At 41.4% G+C, this 12,058-nt stretch overlaps 1 protein-coding gene across 6 annotated transcripts in view; it reads right to left on the reverse strand.

Annotated features, from left to right (window-relative positions):
- Positions 1-1,569: 1,569 nt before the first annotated feature.
- Positions 1,570-12,058, reverse strand: part of LOC146642547 (peripheral plasma membrane protein CASK-like) — a 52,139-nt gene continuing 41,650 nt past the window's right edge. For 2 of the 6 annotated variants that reach the window (XM_085399199.1, XM_085399201.1), the window contains 13 exons: positions 11,765-11,843; positions 11,424-11,509; positions 11,058-11,126; positions 10,908-10,976; positions 10,750-10,785; positions 10,346-10,384; positions 9,746-9,942; positions 8,411-8,544; positions 6,839-6,919; positions 5,249-5,329; positions 4,878-5,080; positions 4,568-4,651; positions 1,570-3,434 (listed from right to left, as the gene is read on the reverse strand). In XM_085399199.1, coding sequence (XP_085255325.1) covers positions 3,258-3,434; positions 4,568-4,651; positions 4,878-5,080; positions 5,249-5,329; positions 6,839-6,919; positions 8,411-8,544; positions 9,746-9,942; positions 10,346-10,384; positions 10,750-10,785; positions 10,908-10,976; positions 11,058-11,126; positions 11,424-11,509; positions 11,765-11,843 — 1,335 coding nt within the window. In that variant the 3' untranslated portion in view covers positions 1,570-3,257. The remainder of the gene's footprint in view (positions 3,435-4,567; positions 4,652-4,877; positions 5,081-5,248; positions 5,330-6,838; positions 6,920-8,410; positions 8,545-9,745; positions 9,943-10,345; positions 10,385-10,749; positions 10,786-10,907; positions 10,977-11,057; positions 11,127-11,423; positions 11,510-11,764; positions 11,844-12,058) is intronic. The other 4 variants (XM_085399204.1, XM_085399205.1, XM_085399200.1 and 1 more) reach the window with 3 other exon arrangements.

A 12,058-nucleotide genomic window follows, 5' to 3' on the forward strand; every position in this document is an offset into this window, starting at 1 on the left:
TATTCATTATCCTGAACTCGATGTGAACTCAGGAATTTTTTTTTTTTTTTTAATCGCTGCGTGTGTGTGAAACTGAAATATTCTGATGGAGCAGCTGTTCAAAGAAGTTGAGCGCACAGTACTTTGAGAGGTTGTTTCTCAGTAGCACTGATAGATTAGAACATGTCATTTGTTCATATAACAAACACAATGGTAACACTGTAAGCCGCAATATGCTTAAGCTAACCACAACATGACATTTCTAGATCAGACATGATTTGAAACTAGAGCAGAGAACATTTTTATCTGATCTGCTGAAGCAGCTGAATCGGATGAAATGAGGTTTTAATGACCTCGCATGTTCAGTATCTGTTACATCTGTCACCTCTGAGGCCGTGCGGTCTGCTGTTATTGACCAGGCGTTTTTCTCCCCTTGAAAACTGAGCTGTTAATCAATACAGACGTGGAAAGATTCATTTTTAATAACTTTTTGGTTAATGTTATGCCCACAAGGAAAATATTATAAAGTGTAGATTTGTGTCTTTTAAAGCCTGAATATATTAATATGTCACTGAATGCATAAAAAATTACAATGTAACTTGCTGCATTTCTTAGATTTAGTGTGCATGTTATTTATTGATCCCATTTTCACTACAGTTCACTAGAATTTTTAGTTTTATTTTTTACTAACTTAATTTTTTATTTAATTAAAAATTTTGCACTACTTTGTTTTACGGCCTTCAGTGTGGGAGTGTGGTTCTTTTAAGTGTAATGATGCTATTTTCACTTTGAGTCTTTATGCTGCTGCTGTAACCGTAAATAACTGTCAACATGTGAATATCTCACATGAATTCTGTAAGTTATGTCATATTGATTTATTATTTTTAAGTTAATTTTTTTTTCTTTCCCTTTCACCGTATTTATTTTTGTCCCTTGAATGTCACCCAACCGAAGAAATGTAACAGAGCGTCGGCTCATCTCAGCCTCAGTCGAGCTGTAAATTATATTTAATGATTTACTATTTCATATGTGTGAGCAGGATTAGTGTAAGTTAGATTTTATTTCTTTTGGATTTTCATACATTTGATAATTTCACGTTTACAGCTCGGAATTGTTGAATTTTGTTGCTCATGAATTTCAGTCTAACACTTCCAATCTGAAAGCTTATTAACAAACTTTATTTTATGGCACTTCAAATGCAAACCCACTCATTTGCATAAAGAAGTAGTGAATAAATGTTTAAAAAATTGATGAGATAAAGAATATATAAAATATGACTTGAAAATAATAAAATGTAAGAAGAAAGCATATTAATAGTTATTTATATTGTACAACAAATGTAAATACAGAAAAAGCAAATTTGAGCCTACATTTTATTTTGAATATTTTTTTATTGGATATTAATTTGAGTAATTTTTTAAAAGCACTTTGGTCTATTATATATTTATCCTCTAATTATTTGTTTTGCTCTCCTTTAAAAAAAGTTAAGTTAAAAATTTTGATTAAAAAAAACAAAATCTAAGTACACCCACACAGCAACCTGCACCCACGCTCACTTTCACATCTGAAATAAGACGCAAGACGCTGCGGTTTACTTTAAACACGTAAAAGGAAATATATTTTTTTAAAAATGAAATAACAAAAAAGAACAACATTTCATACAGAAGAGCTGCTTTTCTCATTTGCAGAGGTAATTTACACAGGACTTGAAATGAAGACACTTTACTCAAAGTGGCACAACGGCAGCCAAACCACAGCTTGAAATATTGACTTTTTTTATTATTACTATTATATTATTATTGTTTTCCACTCCTCGAGCCTTCAACTGATGTGCCATACATGTGTGTGTTGTGCCACTTGTGGTAAAGCATGAGGTTATGTCACATACTGAGCTTCTTTTAAGGGTTAATATACACTGGCTCTTGGTAATTCACTCATGACGTACGCACCATTGAAACATTTACACACAAAATTTTAATCTTCTCTTCCCCCAGAAAAACAAGAATTCTCCTTTATTTTTTTAAATATTTTTGAAGACAACAGTTAACAGTTCCAAAAATGGTGGCTCTACGATTGGACCGATCCCACCTACGTGAAGCCCTGTCCTTCCACACAAACATTTCAACAAGCATGGCTCACTGAGTGTTAGGAGAGAAGAAATGGTTGTCGTGGCGCCGGTCTGCCTGGCAGAAAGCAGGGGTGTGCATAGGTGTTAGCCACTTCTTCCCCAAGGCTCTGATAAGGCAGTTTTTCCTTTTATTTTTTTTTACCGTTGTTGTTTTTGCTTCCACTTCAGGAGCCGTGTTTAGTGGTGAATGTCAGTGCTTTTATTTCTTTATTTTTTTTCATAGCTGGTAATGTCTCAAAAACGAACTTCCAGGTCCACCGATTCGCATTTTGTGTACAAGGGAGCAGAGTAAAGACAGCCAGAGAAGAGTAGGCGAGACGTCGTGAAAACCGAGATGAGAGAATGCAGCACGCGTTTTCTTCATTGTCCATTTTGTGCAAACTGAGATGTAAACAAAGACCATCGAAGGCTGGGGAAGGAAGCATAGGACGTCAGGCTACAGCAACACGGGGAGAGACAACATAGAGGGGTGCAAGTGTGCTCGTTCAACAAACTGAAAGGCACAGAGGGCCGGTGAAATAAATAAGAGCTGAGGGAGAAAGAAAATGCCAAGTTTCCCGTGCTTTTCGTGTCACTCTAACTTGGACGTGGAGCTGAGGGAGTCGGTTGTCGCCACTATAGCAGCTTCTAATGTGCTTCAGAGTTCGGCCTGCTTGTCACAGGAGCCGAGGAGATTAGAGGGGAGAACGGAGTACCACAAGGAGTGCATTAAAAGGTCAACACGCACACAGGCAACCCCATAAGACTGCTTTATGGTCATGCTTGCTATTGTCTTTCCAATATTACCATCCATCATCAATTACAAAAGAAAAAGTACAAAATATCTACTACACTGCCCCACCACTCCCCACCATTCAACTATATTAGGACAGAACCATATTCACTTAGTTTTTTAGTCATTTATATATATATATGTATATATTTACACAACAATATGCCTTTCAGGCTGTTGAGAAAAGGGGCGAGGAGGAGGATGAAGAAGTCTCGGTAATGAGACATCAGTCATTAGTTTCTTCGTTTCTCTCTTCTTCAATAACAGTTTATCTACAGAAATGCGATTCTGATGAGAGATGTGATTCAGAGTTTAGATTCCACGTTGAATCGGAGATGGATCGTCGAGGGCAATGAGCGAGTTGCCGTTGAGTGTATGTCAGTAGACCCAGGAGACGGGAACCCACTGAGGAGTGGTGGACACCAGGTCCACGGCCTCCTCCAGTAGGCGGATGGTGTCGTCGATCTCGTTGTTGATGATGGTCTGGTCAAAGTAGTGAGCGTAGGTTTGCTGCAGCATCTCAGACTCCTTCTGTAGCCGCTGAAGAGATTCGTCCTGGTGGAGTGAGGGGGGGAGAGAGAGTGACATCAGTGCCCGGCTTTGGCTGAAGTACAGAGGTGATGTGCTTCGAAAACGCTGAACTCTGCACGTGTTCTTAAACTGACCGTCAAGGTTTTAGATAATGTTGCACCCACATTTTCTGCTTCAATTATTTAATGATGTGTTAATATTACACAAAGCAGGTAAGATAAGAGTCCCAGGATGTGGCTTTTGTAATAGTTTGAACTGGAAAAAGGAAGAACTGAGTCTGAATATATGACCCAATCATCTAATTAAAAGATGGCTCTTAAATAACTGCAGTATTTCTAGGAGTTAAATTGAACTAATTAGTTGTCTTTTAAATAAGTCTTATATATTAGGAAATGATGGAGTTAATATCTATAAGAATAAAGATGTAGCCTCATTTGTAATGGAGCTCAGCTCAGTGTTAGGGCTCAGGCCCTTGCCCTGTTCACTATAACTATATAACTATTTACCCCAGTAACAGTTCTGAATATGAGGAAGGGAAAATGGAAGAGAGAGGTGGAAGCCTGATGAAATAACAAGGCGTGAAGTTGCATCACAAATGAAAAGGCACCCAAACATTGGAGGGATTAGAGGAATTAGAAGGAATCAAAAGGTAGAGTAGTGAACGAAGCTAGACTGCTGCTATTTAAACAAACACAGAGGGGCACAGATGCTTTTCTACAGTCTCCAAACAACAAGTGAACTCGCACCATTTAATTTGTACTTACTGGCAGTTTCCTGCACCACTTTGGGACCTTGAGTGCACGTGAAAATAGGCATGCCAAAGGAAACACAAACATGCTTAAAGCAAACTGAGCACGTGCAGTGAGAGGAACGCACAGGACGACAGAAATGGAAATTAGGATGCTCTTTTAGGCTGGGCTGTCCAGTTTGAATTCAGTGTGTGGTCCTTTGACCCCTAACAGCAATTACGCTAAAGCAGCACCCTCTTGATTTACATATGTAATGATGCTCTCATCTGTTTTCCTTCAACAACACACCATCGTAATTCAGACTAGAAAGCCAGCGTAACTGTGCCATTAGTATGAACTCGGTTAGTGCGTGCAGCGAAACATAACTGCCCAAGACGGGAAGAGCAAGTATAACAGAGAAGACCGTACCTCAGTCATGCCGGGGGTGATGGTGGGAGCCGCGATGAAGACGACGTATGGAGCAAACTCAGCTGTCCTGAGGATCTTTAGCGCCTGATGAGGAAAGAAAATCTTAAACTGTGTAGTTCACAAAGTGGCACATGAGACTGTTCTATCAGTGGAGAGGTTTTTTATACTGCCCAGACCTCCTATGTGAATTACTGCAAGTTCCAACATAAGGGTACTTTCACTTGAACTTATACTTGGCTTCTAGAGGAGATGGCTAATTTTGGGGGGCTTCTGGTTGTAGCAAGAAAATGTCCGAGCCGAGATGACTCGCCTGTGGCTCGACGTCTAGGATGGAGATCATGCCCTGGGCATGGATCTGCCTGATAGTCTCCAGCCTGGTTCCATACATGGCATCCTCGTGGCTGCCATACTCCAGGTAGTCGTTGTTGCTGATGTCCTGCATCATCTGCTCGTGAGAAACAAAGTAGTAGTTCTTTCCGTTCTCCTCGTCTTTCTTGGGAGGCCGAGTTGTGTCTGAGACAGAAGAGATGAATATAGAAGTTACACTCCCGATGATGACATTGTGGTGTTGCAACGGGTCAAACAGGAGAATCCACTTTGAAATTTAAATGTTTGAGTCATTCGTTTGCTGTCCAATCGTAACAAGAGCTTGTTGTGGAAGTATTTAGATCTTGCTCTTACGAGGAATAGGGTAGGCAAAGCGGTCGGGATGTTTGGTGATCAGCGTGTTCTTGATGTGCCTCCGACCGACTCCGTGTGCACCTGAATCAAAGTAGAAAGAAGAAATTAAACGCATTAGTGCAGTAACTCCACACAGATCAATCAGTTAGCTTTAAGTCTACGTTTAGTAAGTTGCAGCGTGCTGACAGGAGTCCTCCTTGCCAGTCTACGCTATGATGAAGCGTTTATTCTCACGTCCTCCACAGCTGTTGTCTGGTGTCCAGTATTTGCAGAAAAAAACTAATGTATATGTTTCCGAATTGATCTTTATAGCTGGTGCTTCCATTTGCACTCCCTTGTAATTTTAGAAAATCAAAACTGATTATTAATCATGCAGCCCAGCACAGTAGCACCTGGTTTAATGTGATCAATGAGCATCATCAGTGTTCCCACTCCATTACTCTCTTGTAATTATGAGAGTTTTCTAATAATTACAAGATCCTGTAATTGCAGCTGGTAATGGCTGATTCAGAATAATACTTTCTGTATGTGCTCTTCACAGGCTGTCTGAATCACTGGGCTTTTTTCTGAATAGTTTTTGGTACATCTTAAGTACAAAACAAAGGCTAATTTTGGTTGTTTGGAATGGAAATAAAACAAGCCAGACCGACAGGCTTACTTTGCAGTGTAGAGTTATTACACTAAGGTGGCAGCATCTCACCTGCCCACAAATATAACACTTGCTGATAAATGACGTCTCTGCTCCGAGTTTGTCTCTAGTTAACATTTAAAGAATATAAATGTGTATTTGTTTCCTGTTTTAAATGCACTGGAGATGTTACTTAGATGATCCTTTTTGATATTCAAGCATTAGCTTTGCCTTTTTAACTATGATGGTTAACTAAGCACACACACAAGTTGAAAACATAAATCAGAGCAACAAAAGTACATTTTTTTGTCACACCCGAATGATATTCAAGTACACGTGCAGACTTCAGGAAAGTGTAAGGAAGGCACTGCAGGTTTTCTAATCATTAGATGGTTTGATGTTCAGTCCCCAAGTGAAAGATGGATGTGCTTCAGTGCCCAAAAACACGATCTTCTGCCATTTATCTGGTTTTAAGGGCAGCGCCTCTTGCCCCCGGTCTACTCCCAATCAGAAACCCAAACACCTAACTGGCTCCTCTCAGGCAGCAGCAGTAGTTCTACTCTTAGTCCCTCCAAAATGACCTAACCTGCAGCCTTTGGTCAAAGGTTAGGATGGAGATGTAGCTGTAATTTGAGCTCTCTTCACCGCAACAGACCAGTGCAGCATCTGCATAACTGCAGACACTGCACTAATCCCACCGTCAGCCTCTAGCCCCTTTCTTGCCTCACTTGTGAACAAGTTAGCTATACTTAAACTCCTCCACCTGGGACACCAACTTACAGTGGATTTATACTCTGTTAAATCTACACCGTAGGCACGCTGTAACCACAAACCCCTCGGAAAGCCTTACGGCACAACCTGATGTGCAACTATCTTGAAAAGCAGAAGAGCTACTGAACGGGCCAGTCGTGCAGGCTGCACGGTTTGTAGTTGTAGTCATTTGCTTTTCTGTGTTTACTTACCAAGTAAAACCAGCGTTTTTCTCTTAAATGACGGCAGTTTAACCACCTCCTCATATGTCACCAGATCTAGTTGATCAAACACTGCATCAGAGAATAAACAGGATTAGCTATAAGTATGAAGAGGGCATGCGTTACATGCTAATTATAATGGACAGTATGAACTACTTAAACATGTTTTAGCGTATAAAATGAACTCCATAGATGAATTTTGAAGTGTGTGCTTAACAAATGAATGCCTTGTTCTCTCTGGTAGGCATGACAAAACACAGCAGCCCTCCAATAAATCCTGCTTCATCAAACCTCATGTTGCCACTGTACAAGGGTATGTTGTTGCTCCTAACTTTATATGAAGCAACACCTTTTGTAAAACTCCAGCCTTCATGAAGCAGAATGTATCACAGGGCTCTTTTCAGATCACTGTGCTGTCAGATGGGTGTGCCTAATAAGGTGTCTAAGGGAACACATGCAATGCTGATGCTAATGAGATTAACATTCATTCAAATGTTTTGTCCCTGTGGCATAAATCAAACCTGGGATTCTCAGTCAGGCGGGTTTGAATTATTCAAATGCCGCCATAATGTACACCAACTGCTCATTCAAACAGGCACACCCGATGAAGGTCGAATGCCTCGAGAAAGCATTAAAACCTACTTATTTGCACTAACCTTGGTAAAACAGAAAAACTGAATCAAGCTGACTAACATCTCTTTAATCTGAATTACAAACCAGAGCAGCTCATAACAAGTCTGACAAAGCCGCTGTCATTCAAAAGTCAAGGAGACATCAGGAAGAGGACGAGGCATGAAAGCAGAGAGAAGGAAGAAATACGTAGAAGCTGGATGCCAGCTCTCTGGAGTTACTTACATGCAGCCATGTCATTGGGTAAGAGACAGCATGAAATATGGACAAAGGGTGGGAGCGGAAGGGTTAATAAAAAGACACCATAAAAGAAGACAAATCAAACAAAAACCACCATAACAAAACTTGTTAACAGAGCTGTTAGTCACTGAAAATGAGGTCAAATTGAGACGGCAGCAGAAGAGGTCTGTCAGAGGGAAAAGGCAACAGACATGCAACAGTTACACATACAGGATCATCTACAGTCACTACAACAGGGGCAACAGTGCCGTTACAAGGTTAGCAATAGTCTTCATCACTTCAGTTGAAAGGACATGTGTCACAGCCCTTCCTTTTTATTGCCCAAACAAGATATTAAGATTGTGACTGCACATTTATTCATCTACTGCACATTATCAAGGAGATATAGGAAAACAGTTCAGACAATGTAGCTTAGTTATATAAATGAATGAATAAGAACAGGTACTTGAGTACAGCAATACTTGATAGCTATTAAACCTTTGCTTATGAATCAAAGATCTCAAAAAATATTCTTGTTTTAGTGAAAAGGCTTCACTGCCAGGCTGCCTGACAGGACTTGACAATATCTGGGACTAGTTCCTGTCACCATCACCACTGCAACCCCTACTTAGGGTCATATTACAGTTCTGCATTAGTGAGCGGTCAAGTTACCTGCTTACAGTGAGTGAGTGTTAGTGTGACTTGTTGGCTTACCTGCGTTGTGCTTGGCCAGGTATTTGTCTTTGTACTGTTTCTTCTTCTTGCCAAACCAGGTACAGCTGGCCTGCTGTTCCTGTTTGGTCTTCTCCATTGCTATACATGCCACACGCCTGAAAGCAACACATGCACTGTTGAATGGCCACATGTGACCAAAGGTAAATGTCAGTATGTGAGTGTAGAAGGAATTTAGCATTTTACAATAATGCAGAGGGGAATCATTCAAAATAACTTTTACCCTGCTTTACATTTATTTATGCACACTGACACAAGCACCAGCATTATGGTGGAGGGACTAATGTTGTGAAGCTACCTCCATCCCCCTCTAGGATACTGGTTAGTTCCAGGCTTGAATCCTGGCAGGGGTGCCTGGCTTCACAAAGACTTCATGGCCAACATAATAAGGTGTGTTTTAAAATAAAAAGCTTCAGTCACTGATATGCATTTTTATTTTAAACTACAAACTTGTATTTTGAGCTTTGTGATCGACAGCGTGCATATTTGTGAACTTGTGTGGTGACTGCCTACCGTGCCCTGGCTACTTGACAAGTGTGGTTCAGATGAACTCGGGCATGTAATGCCATCACTAACCACAGCAAACACAACAGGAAGCAAGACACTGAAATTTACTCAGGCCCAGGTTGTAAAATGTAGGTCAGTGGAAGAAGGACCAATCATTCTTATTGTTAGTACAATGTTAACACCACTCACAGCGCACATTTAACATATAAAGGCTGTCAGATTTACATTTTAATGTTCTCGTCAATGCAGTCTGGGATTCACACAAACACACTCCTTATTTTCAAAGGCTAATCGCTGCTAACCGGCCAGCCCGTCTCTTCCTGCCTGTTTTCCTTCTGTGTGGCCAGCTCACTGTGGCATTCTGCATCCACACAGGAGCGCAGAGGCCAGGCTGAATCCAGCAGGTGCAGAACTGGCTCATGTGCTGCTGCAGGGGAGTAGTAAACTAAGCTCTCTGTCCCCAGATAACAGGATTTCTGTTCCCGAGTTTGTCTTTAAATAACAAGAACATTACAAAGATAGAGTGCCTAGTTTTCCATAGTTGTACTACACAGCATGAGTACAGCAAGAACAGTAGTCTAAGTACATTTGTACTGTAAGCGCATCTGTGAGGTCATCCTTCAGAACCATGTTTCTTCTACACAATCACCAGCTGTCATGTTATTAGAGGTGCATCTGTAATCACTCAGGATAGTCTGGATATTTTTACTATTTAGCAGCCCTCCACTAACTTCATCAGAAAACTCCATAACAGCTAAGACTTGCTACAGTTTTAGCTTCAAACTGGCGTTGAATGTTTGCTGCACTCACCATTCCTGCAGTTCAGGTGAGGGGATGAGTCCGGCTGTGCCATTCTTGGTGTTCTCCAGCTTTCCTTGCCACCAGTTGTGGTCATCCTTGGAGATGATCTGAATGATGTCACCTACGCGGAAGCGGATGCCGGCTTCCTTGCATGGGATGAGGTCGTCTTTTGCCGGGTCGTACTCAAATTGAGCGCGTACATAAATCTGTAGGTGCAGAACAGTGAGAAAAGCCTACATTAGGTGAGGAGAGGACGACAAGGCAAGCTGCCCTTATGAAGAGACCGGCTGCTACACTGGCAAGTAGTCAGAAATAAGACAGCAGTACAAAAGCCAGAGCAGGAAAAAGCACAAACACTCAGACTGATGAACAGCGGGACTAACGTGATCGAACAAAGAGCTTTGCTGCGTCTCTGCCTGCGGCTGGATTCGTTGGCTTGTGCACATACATCCATATTCTCTCTACTGATGAATTATTATGAAGCCTAAGCTTTGACAGCAAACATGGGATCTAAGCACCATTACGATGAGGAACCAAACTTTGCGGGGCAGGGAGGGGAGGGCTGAGAGGAGTCTACTTCTACGCAGGGTCCACCAAGCTCCATCTTACCTTGATGGACAATTTGTCCTTGATAGCAGGTCTGCAGATCTATGGGGTTGAGAGCATCACACACACACATACAGTATATCATGCAGTAGAAAATGTCGGGGGGAGTCAAGAAAAAGGTTATGAGGAACCCATACAAAAATACAAAGTTTGTGCTGCATTTTATATACATGTGTGTGTGTGTGATGATGGACTTTATCATGCAGAGGATATAAATGACAACTTTTGTTCTATAGTATGTGCTCTCTCTCTCGGATGGAGGCCCTACAGTGAAGACCAAGACTGTAATCAGAACAGGTGGAATGCGAAGGGGGGAAACACGAGTGATGTAGGTACATACATGCTGTGTAAGCACACCGTTGCATCGGGGGAGTGCACGTGTGGTGTAAACAGTTAGGAAATCTTACCTGACGGCCTTTAGGCTGAATAGTCGATGGCAGGTCCTATTTGGCAACACACAAAGAGACTTTTAGTATTTTAAGAGAACGATCTTAATCCAGATCCATTATCAAGACGATTTGTTGCTATGAGCTTTCACTTTTGGTCACCGTTACGCTGAACGTACCAGGATGGAGCTGGTCACACTAGCATGACCATTTGCAGGTGACTGTCGAGATAAATCCGGAGACTCTTTCTGCAACGGGATATAGAAACCTAAGGATTTAATTCCCCACAATGCACGTGAAACAAAATGTGTGCACTGATAGTTTTGTACCTCACAAGACATTGACTGGGATCGGTAACTGGGCACAATCTTGAAGGTGATGCTTCCCCTCATCTCTCTCTGTGGAGACGAAGAGCATTTTTTAAAAATCTTGAACCATTACAATAGTTCAATCACAGAGGGACCACTGTTGCTTTTATTCACCCCCTATTTCTAGTGTCCCCTAGTAGTTTTTTGGACATTAGAAGTAAACAGTTTTAAATGTTATTAATATTCAGGCACTAATAATGATGCTACTTGATGCCATCTTTTGGTACAATACATCACTAACATTACATCTTTAACGTGCTGAATAAATTCAAACAAATGCAGTGATATCAGCTGAAAAACTGCCTGCTCAGAGCTGGTGTGACCTACCAGCATCTTCTGGAGCTGTTCTACCGTCTGATTAGCAACGCTGATGCCATTAATCTCCCGGATCTCATCTCCTACATGCAGAGTCCCTGAAGTGCAGAAAGAATGAATTAATAAAGGTTACAAACGAGGCTCGTGGGTGTTGAGACATCAGTATTTCACAAAGCAGAGACTAGGAACACCCCAAGAGCCCAGCCAACGTAGAGTCGCGTTGTGTCGTGTCACATTACCAGAAGTCACTCCAATGTGAGAGTACAACATAAGAACTATCACACTTTGTTACTCACAACCCTTACTAGATGAATGAGAACATTTTAAATGTCATCACATATGACATGATTTACCTTGTCGATGGATCATCCCACCATGCATGATGCGGGCCACAATGCAGTGGTTGAGGTCGTTCATTTTCAGAGTAATGCCCTGGAACAGACACAGGGTCAGCGCATAACAATTCAAGTTTATTTACATAGCACCAAATCGCAAGAACAGCTGACTCAAAGCACTTTATATTGTAAGGTAAAGACCTTACGATACTACAAAGAAAACCAACAATTATAGGAGGAAGTGCTTTGACGACAGTGGAAAGGAAAAACTCCCTTTTAACAGCAAGGAACCTCCAGGGCGGCTATCTGCCG

The sequence above is a fragment of the Rhamphochromis longiceps genome, linkage group LG23 (genome assembly GCF_057381845.1).
Source record: "Rhamphochromis longiceps isolate RC_006_pf linkage group LG23, R_longiceps_female_GT1.1, whole genome shotgun sequence".
NCBI lineage: Eukaryota > Metazoa > Chordata > Actinopteri > Cichliformes > Cichlidae > Rhamphochromis > Rhamphochromis longiceps.